The 27,668-nt window shown below is 44.1% G+C and overlaps 1 protein-coding gene across 2 annotated transcripts in view; it reads right to left on the bottom strand.

Moving 5' to 3' along the window:
* Window positions 1–605: 605 nt before the first annotated feature.
* The window catches only part of SATB1 (SATB homeobox 1), a 75,233-nt gene continuing 48,170 nt past the window's right edge, over window positions 606–27,668 (bottom strand). The window contains exons 9-11 of one of the 2 annotated variants that reach the window (XM_068973941.1): window positions 3,964–4,167; window positions 3,049–3,057; window positions 606–1,109 (exon numbers count right to left, since the gene is read on the bottom strand). In XM_068973941.1, coding sequence (XP_068830042.1) covers window positions 606–1,109; window positions 3,049–3,057; window positions 3,964–4,167 — 717 coding nt within the window. The remainder of the gene's footprint in view (window positions 1,110–3,048; window positions 3,058–3,963; window positions 4,168–27,668) is intronic. The other variant, XM_068973932.1, reaches the window with a different exon arrangement.

Genomic DNA, 27,668 nt, shown 5'->3' on the forward strand with positions numbered 1-27,668 from the left:
CTTTTCATTTTTTTAAAAAATCTTGTAACAATGAGAATGAACAAAATTACAGTGAACTTTTATTTCCAAAATAAAAACAAATTTGAATTACGGCAGTGCCATATAATACAAGGCATTTGTTGGCATATGTTATCTTTAAACTGCATTCCACAGTCTATAGTTCTTTTGCAACATACAACAGAGTAACAAACTCTTTTTTTTAAAACAAGGGGCGAGTTTCCAAAGATAAGTGTGAAGTGTTACAGAAATAAAGGAAGGAAATGATAATCACAGAAGTTATAATGCTTGTTTTGAGGCTCCAGAATAATAATAAAATTTAAAAAAAAATCACTGGTTATCATGCTTACGGGTACACACACCTGGGTGTGTTCCGTGAACACAAATTTTCCATTTTTAATACCAAACAATCCGATGCTTCACCTGGGGCTGCCAAGCAGTTCGTGAGAGAGAGAGGAAAACGTTTAGTGCAGTCAGTATCAGCCTTTCTCGACGTTCCCGTTTGTGCAAGTTTCTGACGATTCCCTGGCCGAACGGCGGAGCGCGAGGCTCGCAGGGAGCCCGGGGCGGACCCCCCAGCCCGCGGGGCGCTGATGGGGGCCCGCAGCTCAGTCCCTGGCGTCGGCGCTCGCGTCCGTGCTGCCGTCGGCCGCCGGCTCATCCTCGAGCTTCACCGCGAAGAGCGGGCTAGCGCCCGCGCCCGGGGCACCCTCGTCCGGGTCCTGCAGCAGCTCGTCGTCCTTGTAGTCGGCCACGTCCACCTCCAGGCCCGCGTGGTCCTTCAGCCGGCCGTGGTGCTTGAGGTGGTAGCGCTGGTTCTGGAAGAACTTGATGACGGTGTGCTGCGGCAGGTCCAGCTGCGCCGACAGCGTCTGGATGGCCTCCTCGTCCGGGTGCAGCCCCACGTCCTGCATGAAGCTCTGCAGGATGCCCAGCGCCTCCACCGAGATCTTGGTCCGCGGCCGCGCCTTCGGCCGGCTCTCATCCTCCGCCTCGGCCGGCGCCGCGGCGGGCGGCTGCCGCGCGGGGAGCCGGGGCCCGGCCGGGGGCGGCGGCGCCTGTGCCGGTGCGGGGGGCGGCGCGGGCTGCGGCTGCGGGGGAGCCTGCGGCGGCTGCGGGAAGACAGCGGCACAAGGTCAGCGGGGCCGCACGTGCCCGGCCCCGCACGTGCCTGGCGCCTCGCGCGCGTGGTCGCTGCGCAACACCTGGGCACTGCGCATGCGGCCTCGCGCGCGGCGCACCAGGGCCCGGAAGGAGCAAGCACGTGACCTGCCGGGCTCGGAATGCGGGGAACGGATGTCGGAAAGAAACGCAGGCCAGCTGAACGGCCCACGGCACCCGGGAAGAAGGTCAGAATGATCGCTAGGTCAGAGCGATCGCTAGGAAGGGAGGATCGTGGAGGGCCTGGGTGGCTCCAGGGCTTCCTCACCAGAGGTCAGGCTGGCTCACTTACACGGCTGAAACTCAGCCCTCTGAAAGTGTGAGCCACGTTCACCAGGAAGTTATGCCTCCGAGGTGAAGACAGCACATTGTGATGTCGGTAATTAATAAAGATTTAAAATGAAGACAGAGAAGTTAAGTGTGCCAAAGGCAGTTTAGGAAGGTGAGCTGTGGACACACTGGGAAGGAAATGTGTTTCGTTCCACTGCAGCAGATGGCTAAAACGTGGCCCTGGCTTACAAGGTCTTATGTTCCAAATAAAATGGGGAAGCGTGTGCTCTTCTGCAGCATTCAAAGTGAAAGCCGCTCAGTCATGTCCTACTCTTTGAGACCCCATGGACTATACAGTCCGTGGAATTCTATAGGCCGGAATACTGGAGTGGGCAGCCTTTCCCTTCTCCAGGGGATCGTCCCTACGAAGGGATCGAACTCAGGTCTCCCGCATTGTAGGCGGATTCCTTACCAGCTGAGCTATGAGGGAAAGCATTAGCTCTTCTGAATCCAAAGAGTTTCTGAGATTCTTACGTTTGTGAATTTCCTACCAGACAGTTTAATCTAACAGACACACATTTCTTACCGAATTGCACTGGGCTGACACTGCAAGATTTTTTCTTACCGAAAAACAAAGGTTTCATTCACCCCACAACGGCTAGTAAATTGTTCTGTCTATACTAAGCTCAGATGTAATCAGGATTTAAATTTAGTGTATATAGACACTTTTTCATAATTAGTATCTGTGCTGTAATTTTCCATACACAATTATACATAAATGTGTGACATACACACACACACATACATACACACACACTCCAGCTCCAGGATTCTTATCAACAAAGGAAATCAACCTAAGGAAGCCTAAAATATTAGAACGTTTATACTGTGCCCTAAGCATTTCCTTAATCCCCCTAAGAAGCAATTTTATTAAAAACAATTTACATTTTCAAACAAGTACTATTTTTTTTTTTTACTTATCTTTTTTTGTTTTTGTGAAACAGTACATTTTTCAGGCTTTCATGATCATTTTAGTGCCTGATGTCCTAAGGGATTCTCTTTCTCAATTTATCTTTAATATATACTCAAGGATTCTTTTTCTTAGTGGATGGATAACCTAATTTTTGTTGTGTGTGTGTGAGTATCACCACTCTGTCCCCCACCCCGTGCCCCCACAGACACACACACACACAGCAGTACCAAGAAATAATATGCAGGTGATTCAACAAAGAGAGTGTAGAATTTTAAGACTTGGGAAAGCAATGGCATTTTCCCTTAAAGGGGAAAACTAAAAGTAGCCCTTTGGATGTAACAGAAATAATTAGTACAGCTCAAGTTCAACTTCAACACGCTTCCTAAGCAATTGAGGTCAACAACTAGCTAGGCCCAGACCTTCCCCATCTAAATGAACTGGGGATGAATTTAGTGGATCCACTCAGTGGATGAATAGACAGGTCCCAGGTCTTGGGAGGGAGCGATTTAGGTGAGTCTGAGGCTGACCCTGTGGGCGCAGTGTATTTGGCCAACACCACTGTTAGTGTGGCCTTTCCAAGGCTTCGCATCCTGACCAGGGAGCAGGTCTTGGCACCAACCTTCTGTGTGCCCCTCTGACTGGCTAACTTGTGCCTGCTCACCTGTGGAGCAGTACCAGCCACGGGGCCGAATGCCTCTAGACTCTCCTTGCCCCAGGGCAGTGGGAGAGGGGCTCTAAGGGAAAGACAGACAGACGTGACTCACCCCTAACCTGTGCTCCCCGAGCCGGCGGGGACAGAGCCAGAGTGGAGGCAGGGCTGGGGAGTCGGAAGCCAGATGCCAATTTGGTTTCCCTCCACTCCTCTCTCTGGGACAGAATCCAAGGCATACAAATGCAATCCTACAAACTTCCTCTGCAGAAACGGCAGTCATGCCTTTCCTCGGGGACAGGATCGGTGTTCATGAAAAAATAGGTGGCATGTCTAAAAATTCGAATTTTGCTGCAATGCAGAAGACCTGGGTTCGATTCCTGGGTCGGGAAGATCCCCTGGAGAAAGGATAGGCTACCCACTCCAGTATTCTTGGGCTTCCCTTGTGGGTCAGCTGGTAAAAGAATCCACCTGCAATGCAGGAGACCTGGGTTCGATCCCTGGGTTGGAAAGATCCCCTGGAGAAGGGAAAGGCTACCCACTCTAGTATTCCAGCCTGGAGAATTTCACGGACTGTATAGTCTATGGGGTCGCAGAGAGTTGGACACGACTGAGTGACTTTCAATATGACAAAACAGATTCTTAAGCTCTTAACATAGTTCTAACGAAGACTGGCTAGCCATAGCAGCGTGGAAGGGGGTTCCTGCAGCCTTGGGGGCTGGGGCGCGGAGAGGAACACAGCACACGTGTTGGAAAACCCAGGTCCTCTTTTGCCCCCCGACCGAGATGGCAGGGTGCTGTTCTCTCTGGCTCAGAAGCCTATGTTCAGACTGGCGGAAAGAAGAGAAATGCCCCTCTCCCTGCTAGGCTTAAGCGCCTGTCTGCCCAGCGCTCGAGGCCGAGGCGCACGAACCTGCATCTGCTCGGCGGGCACGTGGATGACGTGCGGCGGCCGGTCGCTGTGGTGATGCCCCGCGTTGCTCTCCTGTTCGTAGATGGCGTCGCGTTCCGGCTGCGGGAGGCTGAGGAACCTCCGGATCATGGAGAGGTTCTCCCACAGGGTCCTGTTTTCCGGAGAAGGGTCTTCTTTCCAGCGCAACAGCTCGCACAGCCACCCCTTAGAGACAAGGGCGTTAGCAGGTCAGTTGAGGCCCAAGAGGGGGCGGGTGGGGAGCTGACCGTTCCCATTAGGAAGTAAAAAGGAAGGACCCTGTGCAGTTAGTTAACTTTTTCCCAGCTCAAAACACTCCAGTCTGCTTAAAAAAAGTTTTTTAACCTGTTAAAAGAGAATAGGTGTGGTTGTCAAAGAGGGGGCAGAATATGTTTTTTAATACACATTTCATATTTGCATCTTAAAGGAGGGCCTTATTTTTCAGACTCCAAAGGCAAGAGCCGTTTACCCTGGACTCTGCAGAATGTGCCCAAGGAGAAAGCAAGGCTGAGTGTGCTGAGGTTCTGAGGACAGTATTTACGCAGGGCTGGGACAGCTTTTTAGAATAATTTCCCTGAAAGGATTCCCTAAGTTTATGGTGTTTGCATTAAAAAGGCAGCTCTGTATCTGTGTGTGTGTCAATGTATGTGTGTGTGTGTCTGTGTAGAAAAGGGAGAGAAAGGATGTGTGCAGTTGTGTGAGCATGAATGTTGTCCAAGGTAAGGCTTTATGTTAGAATGAGCATTAGAAGAATTCTCCAGTACAGAACTTTCCAGAAAGAGACCTCAAAGCCCTGCGGGCTGCTGTGTACACACGTGGTCCATCAGGGAAGCACTGTGATAGGGTCGCTGGGCTGAGGGAGATGATGTCCACTGAGCGCCGAGACTTGGACTTCTCTGCTGTGCCCCAAGGCCCACTTTCTGACCCTGACAGGCTCAATCCTGACCTGAGTGGGCGGATGTGGGGTAGCGGGGCCGATATGTACACATAAGTAATACTATGTGTAAAACAGACTGACTAATGCAGACCTACTGGAGAGCACCAGGGACTCTACTCGATGCTCCCTGGTGACCTAACTGGGAGTCAGTTCAGTCGCTCAGTCCTGTCCGACTCTTTGTGACCTCATGGACCGCAGCACGCCAGGCCTCCCTGTCCATCACCAACTCCCAGAGTTCACTCAAACTCATGTCTATCGAGTTAGTGATGCTGTCCAACCATCTTGTCCTCCGTCGTCCCCTTCTCCTCCTGCCCTCAATCTTTCCCAGCATCAGGGTCTTTTCCAATGAGTCAGCTCTTCGCATAAGGTGGCCAAAGTATTGGCGTTTCAGCTTCAGCATCAGTCCTTCCAATGAACACCCAGGACTGATCTGCTTTAGGATGGACTGGTTGGATCTCCTTTGCAGTCCAAGGGACTCTCAAGAGTCTTCTCCAACACCACAGCTCAAAAGCATCAATTCTTCTGCAGTCAGCTGGACCTTTATGGTCCAACTCTCACATCCATACGTGACCACTGGAAAAACGATAGCCTTGACTAGATGGACCTTTATTGACAAAGTAATGTCTCTGCTTTTTAATCTGCTGTCTAGGTATCCGGTCCCATCACTTCATGGGGAATAGATGGGGAAACAGTGGAAACAGCGGCTGACTTTATTTTGGGGGGCTCCAAAATCACTGCAGATGGTGACTGCAGCCATGGAATTAAAAGACGCTTACTCCTTGGAAGGAAAATTATGACCAACCTAGACAGCATGTTAAAAAGACCTAAATGGGAAGGAAATCCAAAAACGAGGCGGGGGGTGTATGGGTGCGGAGCTGATTCACTGTGCTGCACAGCAGAGACTAACAACACCGTGAAGCAACCACGCTCCAATAAAAACTAAGGAAAAAACGAGTTTTCCAGCAGAGTGGACAGTCTCCCGTTCTCTAACCATCATCTCAGCCCTTCTTCACTGAGCAGCAGGGCGCGGAGGCGGAGGGAAGGGGTCCCGCCCACGCCGCTCCAGGCTGTCAGCTCAGAACCGCACTCTAGAGAAACGTCTGCACGTCAGCTCACCGCAGGACGCCGGGCTGCTCCTCCGTTTCCTCCTGGTCCCTCTCCCCAGACACCAGTGGCAGGCTGGCCCGCGCTCCTGCCCGCCGGACCACGCCCTCTACCCTCGGCTCTCCAGAGGTGCCCCTCCCCGGCCTGCCCGCCACGGGCCCCGTCAATACAGGTTTTTCCTGGGGCACGCTCTTCCTGGACTTGCCTCCACTTTCTTATCCTCCCGAACTCCTGCCGGGTCCCTCACCAGATCAGGGGCCTCGGATTCCTTACCTTAGCCTCTGCTTTAGGGAAACTGACCTAAACCAGTGGGGCTCCTTGGAAACTAGTTGGATGGGGAATGCAAAGAAGACAGGTTAGTATTCGATTTTTAGAACTGGCCAAGGGGAGTGGCCTTTTTATATGACGTTAGGATGAGATCAGAACATGGCTTGAGCTTGCTTTCTTTTCCAACGTGAACCACTGGAGAAATTCTCTCCTAACTGTAATACACAGTGGGAACAGGCAAGGCCTACTTTCCCCAGAATGGCCCGAGAGATTTTAAAAGAATAGATGGAGACTGATACACTAGCTTCCCAAGACACACCAACCACCCAGCCAAGGATGACAGCTGCTAAGCCCCAGGAGATCTACTAACCCTAACTGAAGCTAAGAGGCCTTTGGTTCTCCATGCCACACATCATTTAAACACGTGTGTACCTAGGGACACGCACGCAATCGTGCCCTCAGCTGATGCCACCGAGTGCATAATTCCAGGTTAACAGAACACGCGTAAACTGAAGGTTTACCAGAAAGGATATTAGCTCAATAAAAAATAACCACGACGACAGTGTCACTGAACATGCTTCTCTTCTAACCATGGCAGTTCTCTGCTGCTTTCCAGACTCAGAACATAGGTCACATTTCGCTCTTATCTATGAATGCAACATTAACTACAATTTGAGTAATTGGTATATTTGAGACCCACTTGCATAGGGTGCCCTGGAGATGTTTGTTTAGCTCCTACTGACAAATATTTGCTATCTGGATTGAGCCATGAAAATATTTTATACTTTTCTACATCAAAGTTATCGCTTTAATCTTCACTTCTATATTTTGATGCAAGGCAGGTTTTAGGTCCATCTGCCTGAAGGCTGAACTATTAACTCTGGTTAAGATTACACTCCTGCCCACTCCTCATCTCTTCTTTAGCTGTGGCAATTGACAGGCCCCAGTGCCTAAACACAGAAAACCACTACAATTTTATTTACCTTTAAGAGATGCTAGAGGGTTCGTCAAGAACATATTCTTTTTTTCTTTACTTAGCTAAGATTATACTCTTGTAATAAGTGCTTAACATTGAGCATCTAAGTCTTTTTTTGTTTTTGTTTTTTTTTAGAAATAAATGCTTGTAACCAAAAATTGCTAAAAGTTAAATTAAGAACAATTCATGTAAGAAAATCTTCTTGAAGAAAGCTGAAGCACTCCAATAATTTTTTGAATCCTTTTAGAAACTTTTTAAAGTAAGGCAGAGATCAGTTAGCACTTGGATATATGTAGGGGGGAAAAAAAACATGTGGATCACAGATGTTCTTTGGAAAAGAAAATCATTAGTTCTTTTAAAATGGCTAATAATGATAGCTAATTCCCAAACAATCACACTCATGCTGGTTTCACAAATATTTCAGAAAAAGAGCCTTGACTCATTCAACAAATATTTTGCTCATATTGTCACTTCTGTGTCTCTATACTTATGAGACAGATTCTTATTTTTATTAATTGCCCATGACTAACATAACATTTCCAGTAGTTTGCTATTAACCTCTGCCCTTAAATAATACTTCCAATTCCTTATCTAAAAATAATGTGATGAATTATAAATCTGAAGCATGTCTCCGCTAGCCTTTCAAGAGACATGATGATTTTAAGAGACTGGAATCAGATGCTTCTTAGAAAAATATTTAACGGTGCAGCTGGGAACTGTTAGTTCTACAAGGGTATTCCAAAAAAACAGAAATGGGGGGAGGGGCGGTGTGCTCTTCTCTTGATACGTGTTGCTCTCAACAAACAAGGGAAAACAGATATCCTGACAGGCTAGTTCTTTGTCAGCAGAGAAATCAGCTGGCTCATTCCCAATTTACACTGGCAAAAAGAAGATTAATTTACTATGATTCCATTTAAATACCTCAGAATAGTCTGACTCCCTCAATCCTATCGATCAAGACGATGACAGTAATCTGGTCTATGTTTTGCAGGAAGTGACGAGAAGCACCAAATGCTTTCTATTTCCCCAATACCTGTTCCAAGGTCACTTTTCCATAAACGATACTGTTTGAGCAAATAAACTTGGGAAGACAATATATGTCAGAATATAGGTAACATGTGGCAAATAAAAATAATGATTTCCCTAAGTACTATTATGGTTCTTTTAAAATGATACATGTATAGATTTACTGGGTGGAGGAGAGATGGTGAATAAAACGCAAGCACTTTGCTGCAAAATGTGAACATAATTACGTTTTGAGCCAGGTCTCCGGGACCTGAAATACTGTAAGAGGGGCAGGGAACTGCTGTGACAAGTAGGTTAGGTGACAAGTGTTCTGAACAGTGGAGAAGACAGGAGGCTAACAGCCCTGAAATAGTGAGACGGATCTATTCTCAGAAAACTGAAATGGCACAAGGAACAACCTAAACTTTAAATGTAGTAAATTTGCCAAGCAACATTACACTGCATATAAAGAGGGCAAAATACAAACAGTAGCCACATGTAAATAAATCAGTCGAACTTTCAGGATGTTCCTACTTTTCAAACTGACAAAGTTTAATTTGACACCTTCTGAACTAAACCCTTTGTTTCTATTCAAAATCACGCCTTGAGCTGTTGCTATCAATCACAGCACTCCCCCTATTACTTAAAAAAACTGGCATGGACCCTGAACAAGCTGAAAATGCCATGCAGATGAATTCTGAGATAATATGTTCAAACCTGTTATATACAACACAAATCCTGTAAAGTTATGTATTGTAAACCTACATTTATTGAGAACTAAAAGTCTTAAATCCATCTGCCACAAAGGAAATACTGTTATGTACTTTGTAGGAACCAAGAAGCATCTGTAAATGTCTTGCCACCGTAAGCAAGAAAATGGTACAGAAGATGCTAAAAACCTCAGACAGCATGAAATCAATAAGTCTTTGGACTGGTTTTGGTTTAGGGAGTCTATGAAAGACATGGAAGATTTGGGGAGGGTAAAGGGGGCAAAAAAAAAAAAAAAGGAAAAGAGAAAATGCGGAACGACTGCCAACCCACTACTGGAAAAAAGCAAAACAAATTCAATGACAACACAATGGCAATTTATCATGGTCCATGAAACACATGACTGTATGCTCATTTTAAAGGAAAAATTAGCAGTTCTGAACTCAGTATTCTAATGATGTGCTTTACCGACAGAATCTTGTTGTACCACACTGAAATAAAAATCCTGGCACCTTCATCTCTCAGCTGCTAATTTCCACCCAAACTCAATCTCTGATTTCCATTCCACTCTTTTTAGAACAGTTAATTCAAGTCAATTCCCTTCTACCATTTTAATGGGTAAGGAGTATGCAATGATTTTTCAGCAAGTCAGGAAAGCAACCTCCTTTCACGAATGAATTTATTCTACCTGGGGAGCCTCAAATACATGAAAAGAGACCCCTGGCAAGGCTGGGTCTGTGACAGTCAGGAGCATGGAACACAACTAGTTTTCCAGGGAGAAAGAGACTTTCATGTTCTCTAAGGAAAAAAAGTCGCTTAATACAAGGATATGTATATATTGTTGTCATGCACATATACATTTTAAACTTAAAAGCTATAAAACGAGAAAGAAAATGACAAATAATTCTCACTGCAACTAAGAAGGAAAAATACATTAAAAAAAAACCAGAATGGTAATTTGTGTTCTAAAAAGGAAAACACTTTATAGTCTATTTATTCCCTACCCCTCACCCTCATCTTTTATGTGTTATTTGCAGAAGTATTTTGTTCCAATCTCTGGGGCGTATAGTATAATAATATATGATATTAAAAGAAATCAATCTAAACAGGGAGGTATTTGATACAAACATTTTAGTGGAAAGCATGAAATACATTTTAGCAAGTAGTAGGACAGGATTAAGTACATAATCCATTAAATAGTACTTCTCACACAAAAAAATTTCAGTATTGTAGACTACACTACACCAGGCATTCTGAATGAGTACATTTTCAACAACAACTCACTACAGAGCTAGCAATTTATCATTCAGCAAATCATTTTCTACTTTTAAAAGAATCTGTAAGTGTTACTTATGCTAATGAAGACAGTTTTTAATCTGCCCACAAACATGCTAATAGAGGGCAATTTTTTTTTTTTTTTTTTTACAAAGCTGTCTGCGCTGGAGGGTAATTTCTTATCAATGTTCTCTAAGGGGGGTGGTGAGTTCTAGTTGTCAGAGCTACTGAATCTTTTGGCTTAAAGGTCTCACAAAAGATGCAAGGTGACTAATGACGTTTCAAACCACTCCCTGAATGTTCGAGAAGGCACATCTTCACACTTTGCATGTTTCATACGCACCTCCTCAAATATAGCATGGGAGAGCATACTCCTCCTTCCTCGCCCCTAACACAGAGAAGCACAGGTCTGACGGGGTGCACTCCCACTCCAGGTGTGATGCCTGCACCCCTCCTTCACACACCAACGTCTATTTTTTTTTTTTTTTGAGAACAATCATAACACTTTGAACAGTGAGAAAGAAACAAAGAGGGGCAAAGCAGTACTGGAAGCGCTTTCAATTATTTACTAGGTTAAAAGGGTGAAGTGATTCTTTAAATACATCAAATTTCATCGTCTGGGCCATTTTTTGGTGGCAAAGTGGTATTGATCTTTCCAAATGCTGAAAATTAACTATTTTCCAGAAGGTCGTTATTCGATTAAAGGCATTAAAGTTGAGGGCAAAGAAGCGATGCACTGCTTCCTCCCCATTCAAATCGTCACATAATTGAATAAAAACCATCCCATCATGTCCTGTAATAAAAACGCTTATCTTAAGATATTGTTCTTTACCTAACATATTAACCTTTAAATGTTATGAAGTTCTTAAGGAGAAAAACCTTTGCTAAAGCAGATTATTCTATAACATAATAAGAGGCCTCCACCATTAACATTAATAAAGATACATGTTCTCTATGGAATTAGCAGGAAATACATGAATCTTCTTCCCCAGCTTACTAACATCTACTTTGTGTAAAGTAAGGAGAATTTCAGCGGGCACTACAAGTAACTTTTTCCTGCTAACTTAACATGGGCCTGAATCAAGAAAACACGGTAAATAAATCTGAGCAGAGACGGAGCAGAAAAAGCATTTTCCATTCTAAAAGTAGCATTCTACATCCACTTTATCCAAAGAGGGGTTTTAAAAAGAAACATACTTAAATAGAACATATGTATACGTGTGAGCTCAGTCGTGTCTGATTCTCTGTGACCCCATGGACTGTAGCCTGTCAGGCTCCTCTGTCCATGGAATTTCCCAGGTAGGAATACTGGAGTGGGCTGCCATTTCCTTCTCCAGAGGATCATCCCACCCAGGGATTGGACTGGTGCCTCTCGTGTCTCCTGCACTGGCAGGCAGATTCTTTACCACTGGGCCACTTGGAAAACATATGTGTGTATCCCCAAATATATTTATCTTCAGAGTGTGGTTTCTGAGGCTTGTATTTTCGCTGAAAAAAAAAATCACACTAGTTTTTAAAATTATTATTATTCTACACTTCTAAACTGTTACTGTTTTAAACTCTCTCCAGATTCCACAGTTTATTTAAGGGACTCAGCATCTTAGCCAAAATCTGTGGGTTTCCATACTGAATGAATAATGGGTCATAAACAACTATCCATGGATCTCTCACTTGAGGAGCTTTTTGACTCTGTCTTCAAGAGGTTAGATAAAGCTAGCAGAATTTCTGGAGGTTTGGCATTAACAACAAGAAATGTTTCTACAATTTAGGGGAAGCTCACATTAAAATTTAGTCAATTTAGAAGGAATATTCAGAATTACTGGTAAATGATTTTTATTTATCACTTTTGCTTAAAATTTAATTAAGCAAAAAAAAAAGAAAATTACTTTTTCTCTGTGGTTTGACTGGTTACTTCCTTTTTACATTCTCAGAGGCATTGACTTGAGGAAGCATATAAATACGTGTTCTTTTCTTTCCCTATAGATTGTTTGGTTCATAATAAGAGTATCAGATAGTTTGGGCAGAGTAGATAAAAACATAAAAATGATTCTCACTTAAAAAGACTGCCAGGAAAGTTTTAAAGAATATTTTCAGGAAGAACTTGAGGAGAAAAACTAATGAAGATAAAAGTATGAAATTCTGGACAACATATTAAGCTAGCTGACAAGAAGATAATCGCTTAATTTGACTGAAACAGAATTTCCGAATAAAGCATTCATCTTATTATTTTTTTAAGTAGATCTGGAAGATAACTAATATAAAGATTAATTTTTTCAGACTTCAAACTTGCTTTCAGGATGGTGTCTTCAAAGTTTAAACAAAAATCTAGCTTACATGTCTGATACTTGATACAGACTCTAAAAAGACTTTATGTTGCTCTCTCTCAATCTCGATGCATTTTAAAATATTACGTAAGTTTCAGTCATAAGGTTTGGCTCTTACTTCACATTTATACCCTCTGCCTTAAAAATCTTCCTTAAGGGAGGGGGGTACAGATTAGGAGTTTGGGATTAATGGATACACATTGCTATACATAAAGTGGGTTAGCAACAAGGACCAACCGCACAGCACTAGGGATTTGACTCAGTATCTTGTAATAACCTATAATAGAAAAGAATCTGAAAATATATATATATATAACTGAATCACTTTGATTTATACTTGAAACTAATTCAAAGTTGTGAATTAACTAAAACTTCAATAATAATCCAAGAAAATAAAAAATAAAATACCACCATCTGTTTAAAAAAATTAAAAACACTTAAACTTAAGTCTTTATTCTCTCCTCCTCCTTCACATCAAGTGCCATGAAGAGACAGGAAACGCGGTGTCTCCAAGGCTCCCCAAGGTTCCCGCTATGACACTCGTTTCGATCTTCATCTCTGTCTCTGCTGTAAAGACTGTTCCTTTTCATTCTGCCCACCACTGACCTGTTGGCACTGGGGCAACTTTTCCTTGAATGATGCTCTTAGGCACCAAATAATCGTTTTAAGTACGTCCCAAGGACAGCTATCTTAAATTCAGAACAAAACAGCCTTTAAGTAATCATTCCTTTTCCTCTCTTAGGAGAAAGCGTATACCAGTGATGGCTAGAGCTTTAGGAGAGGAGAGAACAAGCATTACCACAGACGGTTACAACTCCTACAAAAAGCAGATACAATGTCTGGCGTGGCCTGTGGAACTTCCTGATCCTGACAGGGACACACACAGGTGTAACTGAGCTTTCTCGAATCCCCTCAGTCCGCTCTGAGATGCCCTTGGAAAAGGGAGGCCAGGATGAAAAATCACTGCTCTGGTCTTTGCTTTCAAACCACCCAACGTTATCCTGTTGCTCAAAATGACCTTGAAGGCTTCCCAAGAGAGAGAAAAAGGTTACCCTCCCTAGAGCTTCACAGAAGGGCCCCTCCGTCCCGGGCGGGCTCCCACAGTCGTGTCTGACTCTCTGTGGCCCCATGGATGGTAGCCCGCCAGGCTCCTCTGTCCCTGGGACTCTCCAGGCGAGAACACTGGGCCGGTTGCCACTGCCTGCTCCAGGGGGTCTTCCTGGCCCGGGGATCCAACCTGCGTCTCTGGCATTAGGTGGCAGATTCTCGGCCATGAGCTGCCTTGCAAACCCAATCACACTTAGGTCCTAATTCATCGGACCGTTTACCAGCCGTCGTTTCTCCACATTCTACGCCCATTCCCCATACTGTTGGGAAGAGAAGCCCTCTCCTTTGTTTTTTTCTGCCCATGTTGATACTAACTCTCCTTCCAGTTACGCTCCATCACCTCAGCATACCAGTTAAGAGGGACATCCAGGGCAGGCACTTATGTATGAGAACTCGAGCAAATCCCCCGAGTCCCTGATCCTCCTCGACAAAGTGCAGGTAATGATGGCTTTCATCTCACAAGACCGCGGCTGCTACAAATGAAACAGGGTTCTGTTCAGCCCAGTGCCTGGCCTGTAATAACTACAGAGGGTCTGATGACTTAGCCAAAAGCATTTGCCTTAAATGGCTCACAGTATAGTAGGGAAGAAGCAGAATTCAAACATAGCTATTAGAGCAAAGCAGTATGTAGTGAAGGCCAGTGACGGGCAGCCATCACGTGGGAACTAGGAGGAGAGACGGGCCGGGATGGTCAAGAACGTCTTTGCTGATGGAGAGTCATGGCGGCTTGGCTTTGAAGAATGGGCAATATTTAGTTGGAAGAATAAAGAAAAAAAAACCGAATTAGCAATAAGCTAGGGAAAACAGATGTACAGTCGCTGTGGAATCCACTGAGCTTCCCATTCTTCCACCATCGCTCTTTGCCACACTTGCTTCAGGATACTACTTAATCACTGTGACTTCATCTCCTCTATGTAATGTACCTCTAAGGTCAATTTGTTAAGCAATCCTATGTCTTCGTTTTAACACTGATTCTAATAGTGACTGGTCAAGTGTCTTGAGTTCGCTAGACCTGAATTTACTCCTCTGTAAAATGGGGGTAACGTTACCACTGCTCATAGGGTTGTAAGATTGAGACAATTCACACTAGGGGCTTGGCACACGGTAACAGTATGATGAATGTTAGCTATGATTATTTTTATCATTGTCATTATCACAGATATAATCCAAAGGAATGCGTGTATCTGGGGAGTTAATGAAAACAACCCAGTTACCACATCCCAACCTGAACCCAGTGTCTTCCCCCCACCAAACACAGCTCCTTCTGTATAGTTTAACTGTTACTGGCATCACCACTCACCCAGTCACCTGCGTGAAAGGTTGCTATCTGAAGCATAAACTGTTACAGGCTTTCCAAAGCACAATGGGGAATGATGAGGGTAGAATGGCTAGCAATCACCTTTAAAACACAAATGCCTTTTTTGATCCAATAATTTCTACTTCTGAGAATTAACCCTAAGGAAATGGTAAAAATGTATACAAATATTTAACTATAATAATGTTCACATTAGCATTGTTTGTAATAGCAAAAGTTGAATGCAACTTAAATATACCTCAATAGGGAATTAATTAAAAGGTGGGTTTAGAGTATGAGTGAATGAAAGGCATATATGTGCACACATGTGTGTGTATGTACATGCATAAACATACACATACGTATACACAAAAAATACAAATCATTTCTAGTTAATTGGGATTCGGGTATTTTTTTATGGTCTTTCCTCCTTTATGATTTCTTTAGGGCTTCCCTGGTGGCGCAGAGGGTAAAGCGTCCGCCTGCAATGTGGGAGACCCGGGTTCAATCCCTGAGTCGGGAAGATCCCCTGGAGAAGGAAATGGCAACCCACTCCAGTACTCTTGCCTGGAAAATCCCATGGACAGAGGAGCCTGGGAGGCTGCAGTCCATGGGGGGTCGAAAAGAGTCGGACACATTTCTTTAAAATGTTTTTCTATACTGGCTAGTGCTATTTTTCAATTTTAAAAAACCATGGCAAACAGCTTCAATTAAAAAATCTGACTTTTCTTGTTTGCTTTCTCCATAAGCAATCATAAATCCCCGCCAATTCTACTCCTCAATATCTTTTCAATTGGCGTCTTCTTTTCCATCCCTGCTCTCTGGTCCCGACCCTCAGCGTTTCCCAGACTGAGGCTGGCGGACTTCTTTACTCCAACCCACCCGCATCTCTGCTGAGTTACATCTGTCATAAACACGCGTCAACATGGACAGCGCCATGAAGGGCATGCTCTTCACCTGCCTGCACCCAAGAGGCTCACACTTCAGTGAGCGAGTGCGAAAATACAGCAGAAGATTCCCTGCAACACTGAAGTGGCAGTGAGTTGGGGGAATCAGAGGTAAATAGAAAAATAACACAGTCTGAGCCATTTAACATGTGACAAAAAACTGTATGTGAGTCAGTAAAGTCGCTCAGTCGTGTCCGACTCTTTGCGACCCCATCGACTGTAGCCTACCAGGCTCCTCTGTCCATGAAGTTTTCCAGGCAAGAGTACTGGAGTGGGGTGCCATTTCCTTCTCCAGGAAAACCTGTATACACCACTACAATTCCTGAGGGTACTGTGCATGATAGCAGAGTCCAGCAACTCATGATAATGCTGCCTTTCAAAGAAGTCAGATCGGAAGTGAGCTCAGCCTAGTAGGGTAAGGAGGCAGAGAGGCCCTGTAACAGGCTTCTGGGACTTGTCTGGTGGTCCAGTGGCTAAGACTCCATGTGTCCCATGCAGGGGACACGGGTTTAATCCCTGGTCGGGGAACTAAGATCCAACATACTACAGGGCATGGCCAAAAAATAAATAAATAAGGATAAAATGATGCGTTAAAAAAAAGAAGGCTTCTGTCAAAGGCATATACATTTGACTACTTACAGCAGAAGTTTCCTGGGAAACTTATCTTTTTCCAAATCCCTCAACCCCAATAAATGTGTGCTCTTATACCGTAATATTATGAAGCAAATCTCTTATGTTGCATTAAGGCACTATTAAAAACTTACAATATTTATTTTTTTCTTCAAAATTCCAATGATCATAAAGAAAAAATGTTGTGGAATATCTGTATATGCCATGTGCAAAAAAAAAAAAACCCTATAAAAATATGAACCTGTAACATGAGTAATTTTTAGGTGATGATTGACTCAATACACTAATTGTCAGGTTACAAAAATAATCTATTGTCCAACAAATATTTCTGCCATTCCATTTTTCATTGATTTATATGAAACTTTTCAACACTGCAGATATCTCCTCAAATGAGCTATACCTCTCATTACTCATATTGAGGGGCTGTGAATTAAAAATTTAAATCTTCCCTCTACGATATTCTACGAGAGATAACAAAAGAATGTTTAAAACCAGGGGAAGGCAATTCGGGATTGTAAAAGTTATGGGGCTCATATCTTAGAGGAACCATCAAGCGGGCAGGTCATTACAAGCTCCCAAGCTGCTTATGATTTTGCTGATAAAGTAACACCCATTTTGCGGCCAAAAACCACACTGCTTTATCCATTATGCAAAGCGACTCATCAGAAGTCAGCTTAAATGAGGAACTCAAATTTGGGGATTAAAAAAAAAAAGGCTTAAAAGAAAGAAAGGGTGACTATTTCTAGAAGCACCAGGGGAGTCGCAGTGATAATGGCCAGGTCAGAATGTACCAGTGAAAGCGGACGTGGAGGCCAGGCGGGTGGGCCCTCCCCGCCGCCGACCCAGCGGTGGAGGGCACGACCAGAGGGGCAGGCAGAGCCGGGCCCCACCCTGGCCTCCTGGCCACAGGGTCTCCCCGCCCTCCTCCCCCCCGGGACCGCCTTAGGAGTACGCCAGCTTCTGTGCAGGCAAAACTGCGGCTGGATGAATTCACTCCTGAATCATTCTGCCCTTCCACAAATAACCACCAAGTGCCATCTGTGTGCCATCTACCGTGAGGCTGAGACGTGGGACAGACAGAAGACGGACCACAGCTCCCAGCACCTACTGGTCAGTGAGAAAGATCAGCTTAAACTTCAGACTTAAGCTGACGGCCAAGGTCTAGTTTACCCAGCAAAAAGTTCCCAGCCTGAGGGCAGAGGCACACTCCCAAATGCTGGACGTCAGAATGCCGGAGAAAAGGTTGTGTACAGGGTTGTGTGTTGTTTGAAATGTCAATGCAATCATTGACACCCAAGCTCACATACTCTGGAGTGCAGGGTACTTGAAAAATAAGCATCTGAAAAACTAATAAACAAATAAATCTTTCCCAGGTAAATTTAAGAACTCTTCAGCTCTTGTTTTTAAAAATTAGACACTTTTTTTCTTCTAACACACAACTGATCTAAACATTGGTCTCCCCTCTATTGTGTGATGGACCCTTCTGGTAGTCTATGGTAAAGTCCATTGTTTTCAGGACACTGTTTTTATGTGCCAGAAATAAAATACGTAAAATTAAAAAAAAAAAAAAAAAAAACAACTGCACTGGAATACAGTCATCAAAATTGTATGTTATAGTAATATAACGATGTGTGCTTCTTCATTAACATACTAAATCACAAGATCTAGGAACAGAGCTAAGACCTACCATAATTTTAGGGTGATGAGCAAAAACAGCATTTTGAGATTATCTACAATAAAAATGTGACATGAAAATATGATTTTTATTGGTGACGAATCCTTTGGTATTCCTAATAATAATGTCACTCATTGCCTATATTGATACTTAAGTACCAAATCTCAATAAGACATCAGTGAAATAAAGCTTTTTTAATTCTATGTAAGTTCATGCGTGGACCCTTGGGGGAAGATGAGACACAGGTTAAGAATTCCTGAAGAGGGTGCCCCCCTACCAACATCTGTGTTAGTACAGATATGTAGACACACACCTAAATATATACATTTCAAACACTATTCCAGAACTGTCTCATATAAGCTCCTAGCGGGGTAGACAACGGTGGCATTTAGGAATTCTTGGAACAGATCTCCTTATCATGTTGTGTTTTTCGTTTTTGTTTTTTTTTGCCGCTCAGGCATCACACCTCTTAGAGATGGGTTGAAGGGAACAGTTAATCACTAGTCAGTGGTTCCCATATTGCGTTCTGAGGAGCCCCAGGATTCCACCAGGGGTGTCTCGGCAGTGCCCTGGGTGTGTGGGTGTGTGGTGTGTGTGCGCGTGCGTGCATGCCTGTGTGAGACCCCACCCCCACTCAATCCCCAAGTCACTCGAGGGAAGACTTTGATCAGATCCATCCATTTCAGGTCTGGAGGAGAATGCGCTCATGAAGTGACAGCTCACCAGCCTGAACTTTGCTGACCGGCAGTTACACCAGCGCACACACACGCCTCACTGTGTGTTTACCTGGTCCTGCTATGAACTCAGTAAATGGGTTTCTACTCTCTGAATCAGGAAGCTGACTTAGTTCAGGTCACACCACCCCCAAGCTATAAAGGTAAGCACAGTTAGCAGAGTTGCCTTTGAGAAACGCCTATCTGCCCGGAGAGGAACGCTAACAGCATTTGTCCAAAGACACCTGGGTTTCCTCAACAGAAGAGCAATAAGTAGTGGGGCAGACACAGGAAGGAGAAGGAAGGGAATTAAGGCAGGTGCAGGCCTTTGGGGGTGAAGGGAGGGAGGCCTGCAAACCAGTGATTGGCCCTTCTTCTCCTCACCTCTTCAAAGAGCAAAAGGCTATGAAGGAGAGCCTTGCATCTGAGAGCAGGCAGAAGGAAGCTAGCAAAGGATTAGAGAAAGAAAAGAGAGCGAACAGCAAAGACGGCAAAGGGAGGGTAGGAAAGGAGCCCATGACTGTCTCATCATGTACATTCTATACACCTCAGTGCCAAATTCATCCAAAAATATAAACACAACTCTCTGCCTGGAAATTAAGCTTGATGGATAAGGCGTTAGTTCTTATGGTTACCCAGGGTCCAAGTTATTTAGGCTCTTTAATCAAAATACTAGAATAAGATCATTACCCATTAGGCTATTACCCTTCCCCCAATCTCCAAACACACACGCAAAAATTAATTGCAAGTCAGGAAAAAAGAAGGCAATTTAGACAGTAACAGCTTGGCATGGACCAAGCTGGATTTTCCTAATAGCATTTGTCTGTTTGTGAACGTATATTTTATTTACAGCCTTCACTTCCTTGACCCCACTGAAAGTAATTTATTTTTTACCTAATCTACATTTCATTTTAACCACCGAATACTCCATCAATGAACCAGTCAAGTAACGCCCTGACAAGCAGCCTAGTGTTGGTATAAGTAACAAACAGGGAAATATTTAAAGAAGACACCTGGGGCTAGGCACTCCTCAGCAGCTATTAGACGCCCCAGGTACCAGGTGACAAGCTTGCAACTGAGAGTGTCAAGATAACTCCTGCACACCAGCTCTCATTCCCTGCCTCCTTCATCCAGTTAACTCTCCATTTCACCGGCCTCTTCCAAACCTGTGATTTCTCGTGGACTGAGTCTATTTTTCCCCCTTTGATGTGCTATCCTGCCCTGAAGAACTTTTTTTTTTTGAATCAATCCCCTAAAATGAGAAGTTAAAGGTGGACTTTCAGGCATCAGTTAAAAACCCCAAAAAAGACATGTTAAAGGAGGAAGCTCTTTAGCAATCTCTAATCACAGGGTGTTGGCAACCACTACCCCACCACATAGCAACCCAAGGCCAGGCCCCAACTGAACCGAGTTCGCCTCCTCTGTACGTCGGCCCGATTCTGCGTGGTCCCTGACAAAGGAGGCGGCTGTTCCAGCTTTCCAGCAACAAGTCTCAGATGAGAGCACATCAATCCGGAGCCTAGTGTATGCTACGTAACAAGGAGTTCACAGCCTGGATTTCAAACAGCCCATTCTCACTACATGTCCCTCATAAATAATTCTTTTAGGCTAAAACACCCCCAAAACAGCACTGTGTCCCCGCCAGCTAAGCCCTTCCATTATTCAAAACCTTGCCTCCTCTGGGACTCAGCCCACACTAACATACCTGCTGGCGGTACCTTCAATCAAAACAGCATCCTTTTTCACACTCGTGTGTCTGCTTCAGCAACAAACTCATGGAACGTGGACCTGCCCAGGACATGACAGTCTGACCCAACTTCGTTCACTTTCCTGAAGCGGAAAGTTAGAGGCCTGACAGGCCAAGCAACTTGCCTGGGTCTCCCCAGCATGACGGACGGGAAATTGGGACCCCCTACTCTTTGCAATCCCCAAGGCCTTCTCTGAAAGATGACGTTTATGTACAAGTTGTTATGTAAACCACAAGTGTAAATCAGCACATTTCTGACACAGATGATCAGGAACCACACTCTCCTCCTTCCTTCAGCTTTTGGAGTAAGAACACAGGCTGCACGATAGATGATGCTGATGACTTCAATGATGCTGGTGAAAAACGCTGACATGGAAAATAGAGTAAATACTGAAAGAACAGATCCTGCTTCCTGCACATCTTCCTGAAGCGCTATCTGCATGACCGCAGAGTGGGTGGAGGTGGATTGAGCGGAAAGGCAGGATCAAGTTTACAGACTCCTTTTCCACTAATCTTCAGCCAGGACTTGTTAACTGATACATGAAAACTGTCTTTGCATTAAAGAAAATTTCAGTATTTTCCTTGAATAATGGGGATTCTTGCAGTCTCGTTAAATTTAACGGAAAGACGTGTTCTCGTCTCCTACTCAAAAGTCAAACTTCACATAGACTCCAGCATCCCTGAACAGCTATTCTTTTTTTTTTTTTTTGGTTCTTCTTTCTCTTCTCTTTTGTATCCACAGGTATAATACAAAAAGAAATCCTAACATATGAAAACTAAAGCTTGCAAACGTGGAAAGCTGCGGATGACTTCTTAGGTTACAAATGGAAACTCTGACTTGCAATGAAACAAGGCAAGCTTCCTTTAAGGGCCAGATTCAATGACTGCAAAATGTGATCTCATTTGCATGCTGGCTCACCTGTTTTGAAGTAGCTGTGCAAAATTCTTCAGGGTCATTAAAGCAGAGGCAGGGCAGGAGTCACAAGGTGAAATTTCTTACCCCCCCCCACCCCCCGCCGTTTCTCATTCTTTCAACTCATCCCCATACAACTACATTACAGATACAGCAAATCTGCTTCTGGGTGTCCTAGAATGCAAGTGGTACCAGCCACGCTGGGTGGCCCTCACTGATCAGCAACTGGTGCTTTCACTTCTGTGTTAAGGAGGATTCTGAGCTCGTATCTGCGTTCAGCAGAAGTCAGTAAAGTGACAGGTAATGTGAGACTAACCTTCCCCGATAACAGTATCTTGCAAAATGACTGCGCAGGCTGAAAGACTGAAGACATCAACCATGCGAACTGCTGAGCAGTTCAGAAGGAAGAGGGATTCTAAGACAAATACTTTCTTTTCCTCCAAAGTGATATTCAGGCCAAAAGAAAAAGAACGAATAGGGAGGAAAAGTTGCAAAGTTGGAAGATAGTATGAAGCAAACACAGAGAAACAGTGAAAAATTGAGAAGGAAAACTTTTTTGTTTTTTAATATAAGGAAATAAGCAAGAAAGGTAAGTGGCTAAAGAAAGGAGAGAAAGGAGAAGAATCCACTATTCGGTGGGAAATGGCACCTCTTATCAGTGAGGAAGTTTCGAAATGAGGCTCATAACTTCAGTAGTAAAACAAAAATAAAGATAAAAAGGAAGAGTGTATTTTATTTGGCATTAAAAGATACTTAACTAGCTCGATCTACATTTTAAATGGTCTCTAAAGTGGATTGCTGCAAGCCTTCTCCAGAGGCACAGCTCTGCATCACCACAGAGCCCATTCCTTCCGCCTCTCTTAACCAGCCTTTACCTTCTATGGCTCCAATGCTCTAATTTTCTTACGGCTGGACTCTTCTGAGACCGGCGATAACTCTGGCCTTAACGGCTACCCTGCACCTGCACTTTCTGCCAGGCTGTCTCCACTATTTCTAAAGAAACAGAATTCACGGGTTTTCAGTTCTACCCTTCACATCGATTCTGCAAATCGACACACTTCTCTGGGAAATAAATTTTTGATGGGTCCATTTTTGTTTTGGGATTGTGAGGAATATGATCGCCATGCCTAAACTGACAACTTTTCATTGACAAAAATAAGGGAAACTCTCCTTTAAAAAACTGCATATACCCACTGTAGAAATTCTTTCAGAATTTATGTTAAAAAAAAAAAAAAGGTTTGACACTGACAAAATAAAAAGGCAGAGACTAAAGGGATATTATCATTTCCATCCAATAAATAAATAAATAAATAAATAAAAGAAAAAAGAAAAACTGTGCAAAAAAAAAAAAGGAAATGGAGAGTGCCATCTTTTTCCATCTGAGTTTTGGCAAAAGTGAAAAAAAAAGGAAGTTGATGATAGTTTAGATAAAACTACCTGAAAAAAAAAAAAAAACTAGGCAACTTCTCTATTTTTCTAGACAACTTCTGTCCATCGCCTTTTATTTTTAAGAACATCTCCAACATACACACATGCAGACCCCCAACTCTTAAGAAAAGGGGGGGCCTGAAATTTTAGTTACACCACATGTGGTTTTCATTTGTGAAAAATGAACAAGCTGTTTGTGGTTAAACTGTCTAATCGCCTGTTATCAATCTAGCGCTGCATTCAAGATTTACAGGACCCGTCAGCTTCTGCGCTACATTAGCTGCAAAGGGGGGGAGGAGAGGAGGAGGAGGAGAGAGTTTATCCTGAGGAATAATATTTCCAACGCAGCCAGGCTCGCACTACATCTGGTTGTGCTGGTAGCGGCAGTTAAATTGAAATATTTCACAGCGTGTGTCAGAAACGTGCAGAATGGTAATTATGACAGATCTGATTAAGCCCGAGTGCCACACGCTCCCTGGCCAGCGCCGGTTGTGCAGGTGTGACCTTGTGCGTGCCTGCGTGTGTAAATAAAATTAATTACAAGCGAGAGGGTGAAGGCTCCGGTGACATCACAAAGCGGAGGAACTCCCAAGGGGGAGACCTAATGGGATATTTTCCCTCAGTCTAATAATACAGTTCATATTGACTTGAGGTAATTAGTGGGATCATTAAAGCAGTTTTCCCGGCGTATTTGGCTGCCTGATCAGATTAGTGAAAATGTTCTTCAGAACAAGCCCTGTGTGGTCTGCCAGAGAGGAGGAAATAAAAAGCAACAAAGCATATTTTGGAATGATAAGCAGCGCTGGACTTGTACTCCAGGAAAAAAAAAAAAAAGACCCACACACACACAGAACTCTCCACTCCTCTCTGGAGCTTTCAGACCTCACGGTCCTGTCCGTTTTCATTCTGCTATCCGACTTGCGTATTCCTAGACACCTTCTCAACTGTTTCTTTCATTTCCCCTCTCTGCTGCATCTGACTGCTCCATCGTGATGAGCCAGCCCAACTCCTCAACAAATCTCTTTTAAACAAGGCAGGATGAAAACTGGGGAAGAGGCTCTTCAGTGACTGCTTTGCCATTTAACTGACTGGATGGGGCCATTGGGGGAAAAAAAAAAAAAGGAAAAAAAAAAAAAAAAGACAGAGAGGGGGAAAAAAGCCCAAAGGAAGGAATGCCAATGAAAATTCACCTGCTAAATAAGAGAGTCCTCCCTTCCGCAACCTACAACAGAGGTTTACATATTTCTTTGCCTTCGGATCGCAAAATGGGTCTTGGCACGGGCCGAAGTTGGGGCCAGTGTTCTTGAGTTGAGCAGAACGCAGGGCCCTCGTCAAGTAAAGGGCCATTTGTCTGAAACTAGTCTACTGAGCATGCTCTCGGCAGCCGCCGGGACGTGCCAAGCGCCGTCACAGATGGCAGGCTCTGACAGCTCCCATCCGCAGCGTCGGGACTCGGCAGTTCAGCAGAAGATCAGTGACATTCTGTCTCATTAGAACCACGCTAATTATCACAGCTAGTTTCAGGGGAAACCATGTGTTGCAATGGTCAATTTGAAGGAGTCTGTGCATCAACAAACTGGTAATAAGGATCAGACACCTTATTATACGACAGCATGCTGACTATGATCCGATTTACAGGAGCAGAGGCGCCCGGCGGCCGAGCAGGCGGGCGGCCATGAGACTGTGCGCTTCAGCCCAATTCCTGAAGCCTACGGGCTGAAAACGGGATCGCTTAAAGAGAAGAGAAGAGAAGAAAACCACAAAAGGCCACTGGAACGGCTGAATGAAGAGCTCGAAAGAGAACCCATCCTCATGACCAGACACCAAAACAGACGAAGTCTCGGAGAAAGGACAGCCCCACCTCTTTAGCAATCATATGGTGATGCTGCCAGCAGATCGAAGCTTTTCTTTTTACAAGCTATCTAATGACAAGTTATAGAATGGCTATGTGCCTGTTCATCTCTAAAATCGACTTTAAATATACATATTTTGTACATGCAGATATAGATGTTTACTGAGATATTTAAACGGCTGGTCCATGACTTAGTTGTGTCGTTTTATCAGGCAAAAGGACAGCGTGTAGAAAAGCGAAACACCTACAGTTCCGGGAGTGAATAATCTCAAAGGTTACTTTTTAAGGTACTAAAGGTCTTCTTTCAGCAGGGCCGAAAAATCCTACATCAGATTCATATTCCCCACATAAGTTCTTCCATCTCTCTTTTAGGACCTTTCACTGGTGTGAAATTTTACCAGTGCAGTTTCTTCCAGAGCTATTTCTCTATTGTCATTTTGCATAAATGCATTTTCATAGCTCATTCATTTCACAGGGCCTTTATTTTCATTTCTCATATGAGGGAAAAAGAAGATAAAGCTAAAATAAAACCTACCTTTACTACCCAAGCCATAAAAGACAACTGGTGAGACTTTTGAGAAAACACTTTGTCTTTTCACTTGGCAGTCTGTTAAAGAACTATAGCAGTGTTATAATTACACACGAAGTTGAGCTGAATAGCATTCCGTTTTGAAATTCATTCCTGCTGAGAGTTAAAACCCCATTGGTCTGGTCTATTCCCTACTCCCATTTTGGAGCTATTGGAGCCCGTCCTTTAACTCTTCAACTGTCAAGCTAATTATATTGGGTTGGCCAGACAGTTCCGTTTGGGTGGAAAAAACCTGAACGAACTTTCTGGTCAACCCAACAGAAGGCTTCCAAAAAGAGGAACTTTCATAAGATATCCTGAGTCTACACTTTTCAACTTATATTACATTTTGGAACAAAAGGAAGCCTTAGAATAAATACAATAGATTCTACAAATATATGCTTGGTATACTCATACCCTAGATCGCATCACACGCTGGCCTGCCTTGAAGGACCCGCTCTGGGGTCACCTTCCCCAAACTTCCCCACGTGCTCACCCTCTTTAGAGACCTGGCTCAATAGTCACAAACTGCTTCTCTCCAAATCCCGAGTAAAAAGGGTTTATGCCATTTTTTGAAAGCTGGAGAACTGGGCTTAATGAGTTATGATTATACTTGTTACAATGAACTTACTAAATGGGAGAATGAGGAATGTATATTTACATGACTCCAGTTACTTAATCTTAAATTTTAGAAAAAAAATTTTTAAGGATTTTCAGGTGGCAATAAGATAACCAAAAAGCTTTGGTTTGACTTTCTGAAATAAACAATATCAAGTGTGTAAGGGGAAAACACCCCTTTACGTGATATTTTAGCCAAAAATATAATCAGCAGGTAAGTTTCTATTGAATAATTTTGAACCTACCTCTGTGATCAAACCCCAGATTAATTAAAATACATGCTTGTTTTTATAACATAGAAATGTGAAAAGAGCTCATATTCAGATTCACAAATATAGTTCTTAAAACACTGTATAACATACAATCATGTGCCTTTAAACTGCTGTATTACGTCAATGTTTATGTATTTAAAGCCTTAATTTCAGAAGTCCTGTTTAGCAATCAACTAGACTGCAGCGGTCCCCAAACTTTTTGTGACCATGGACCGGTTTTGTGGAAGATGCTTCTTCCAGAGGTTGGGGGGCGGGGCTGGCCTCAGGATGACTCAAGTGCCTTACATCTCATTTACTGTGCACTGGATGCCTATTATTATTACATCAGCTTCACCTCCTATGATCAGGCCTTAGACCCCGGGGGCTGGGGAGCCCTAGAAACATAAAGATAGGTCTACACTTTAGGAAACCAAGCCCACGTCCCTAGCGGACCAGTGCTCAAGGCTCCTTGCTTCCAGGGCAGCGGGCGTGGGTTCCATCCCTGGCTGGGGAGGGGGACTGTCACAAATATGCTACTGCTACCATGTGTAAAATCGGAAACTAACGAGGGCACGCTGTAGAGCGCAAGGAGCCTACTTAAAGCGCGGTGGGCATCTAAACGGGCCCCTTATTCTTCTACACCATCATCACCTGACTCACTAGCATCACTCTATACACTAGAAAGGGACGCAACATTATAAAGCAGCTATGCTCCAATAAAAAGTTAAACAAAAGCATAATTCAAGTAAAAAAAAAAGAAAAGTCAACCCAATAGGGACCCTGGTATTTAGACAGAGGGACGCTTAGAGATTCCACAGTGCGGGACACCACGACAGGAGATGGGCAGGACTGCACGGCCTCGCCACGCAGGCAGCACGGAGCCTCCCCAGCGCGGCTAGCTGGCGGGCCAGCGTGTCCTGAGATGCTGCACCGCCTCACTGCTCTCCTCCCCTCAAGCCTTCCTCATGCCTCTTCCTCCTCCCTGGAAGCTGGTCCAGGAACCTGCATCTCCTGAGGGTCTCCTCCCCACCAATAAAGATAGCTGAAGATAAAATAAGGCGCTAGGTGGAGAAGGGCGGTTCCCTCCCTGGATCCTGGCTGCAGGCAGCTCGTCAGCCCAAGGGACCGGGCTCTGGGGACACGGGGGAAAGGCTTTCCCACAGGCTGCCGGGGAAGCACGCGGCTCCGGAAATCACGGAACTGGGCAGGGGCCTCCTGCGGGTCTGAGACAGGAGGCTGCACAGGTGAAATAGTGCTGCAGCGAAGTCTGTTACGAGAACATTCCAAAAGAGTGAGTCAGCACAGAGCTTCCAAGTGAGGTTTCCAGGAGAGCAATTTGATTCTGACA

Source organism: Capricornis sumatraensis, chromosome 1 (assembly GCF_032405125.1).
Source record: "Capricornis sumatraensis isolate serow.1 chromosome 1, serow.2, whole genome shotgun sequence".
NCBI lineage: Eukaryota > Metazoa > Chordata > Mammalia > Artiodactyla > Bovidae > Capricornis > Capricornis sumatraensis.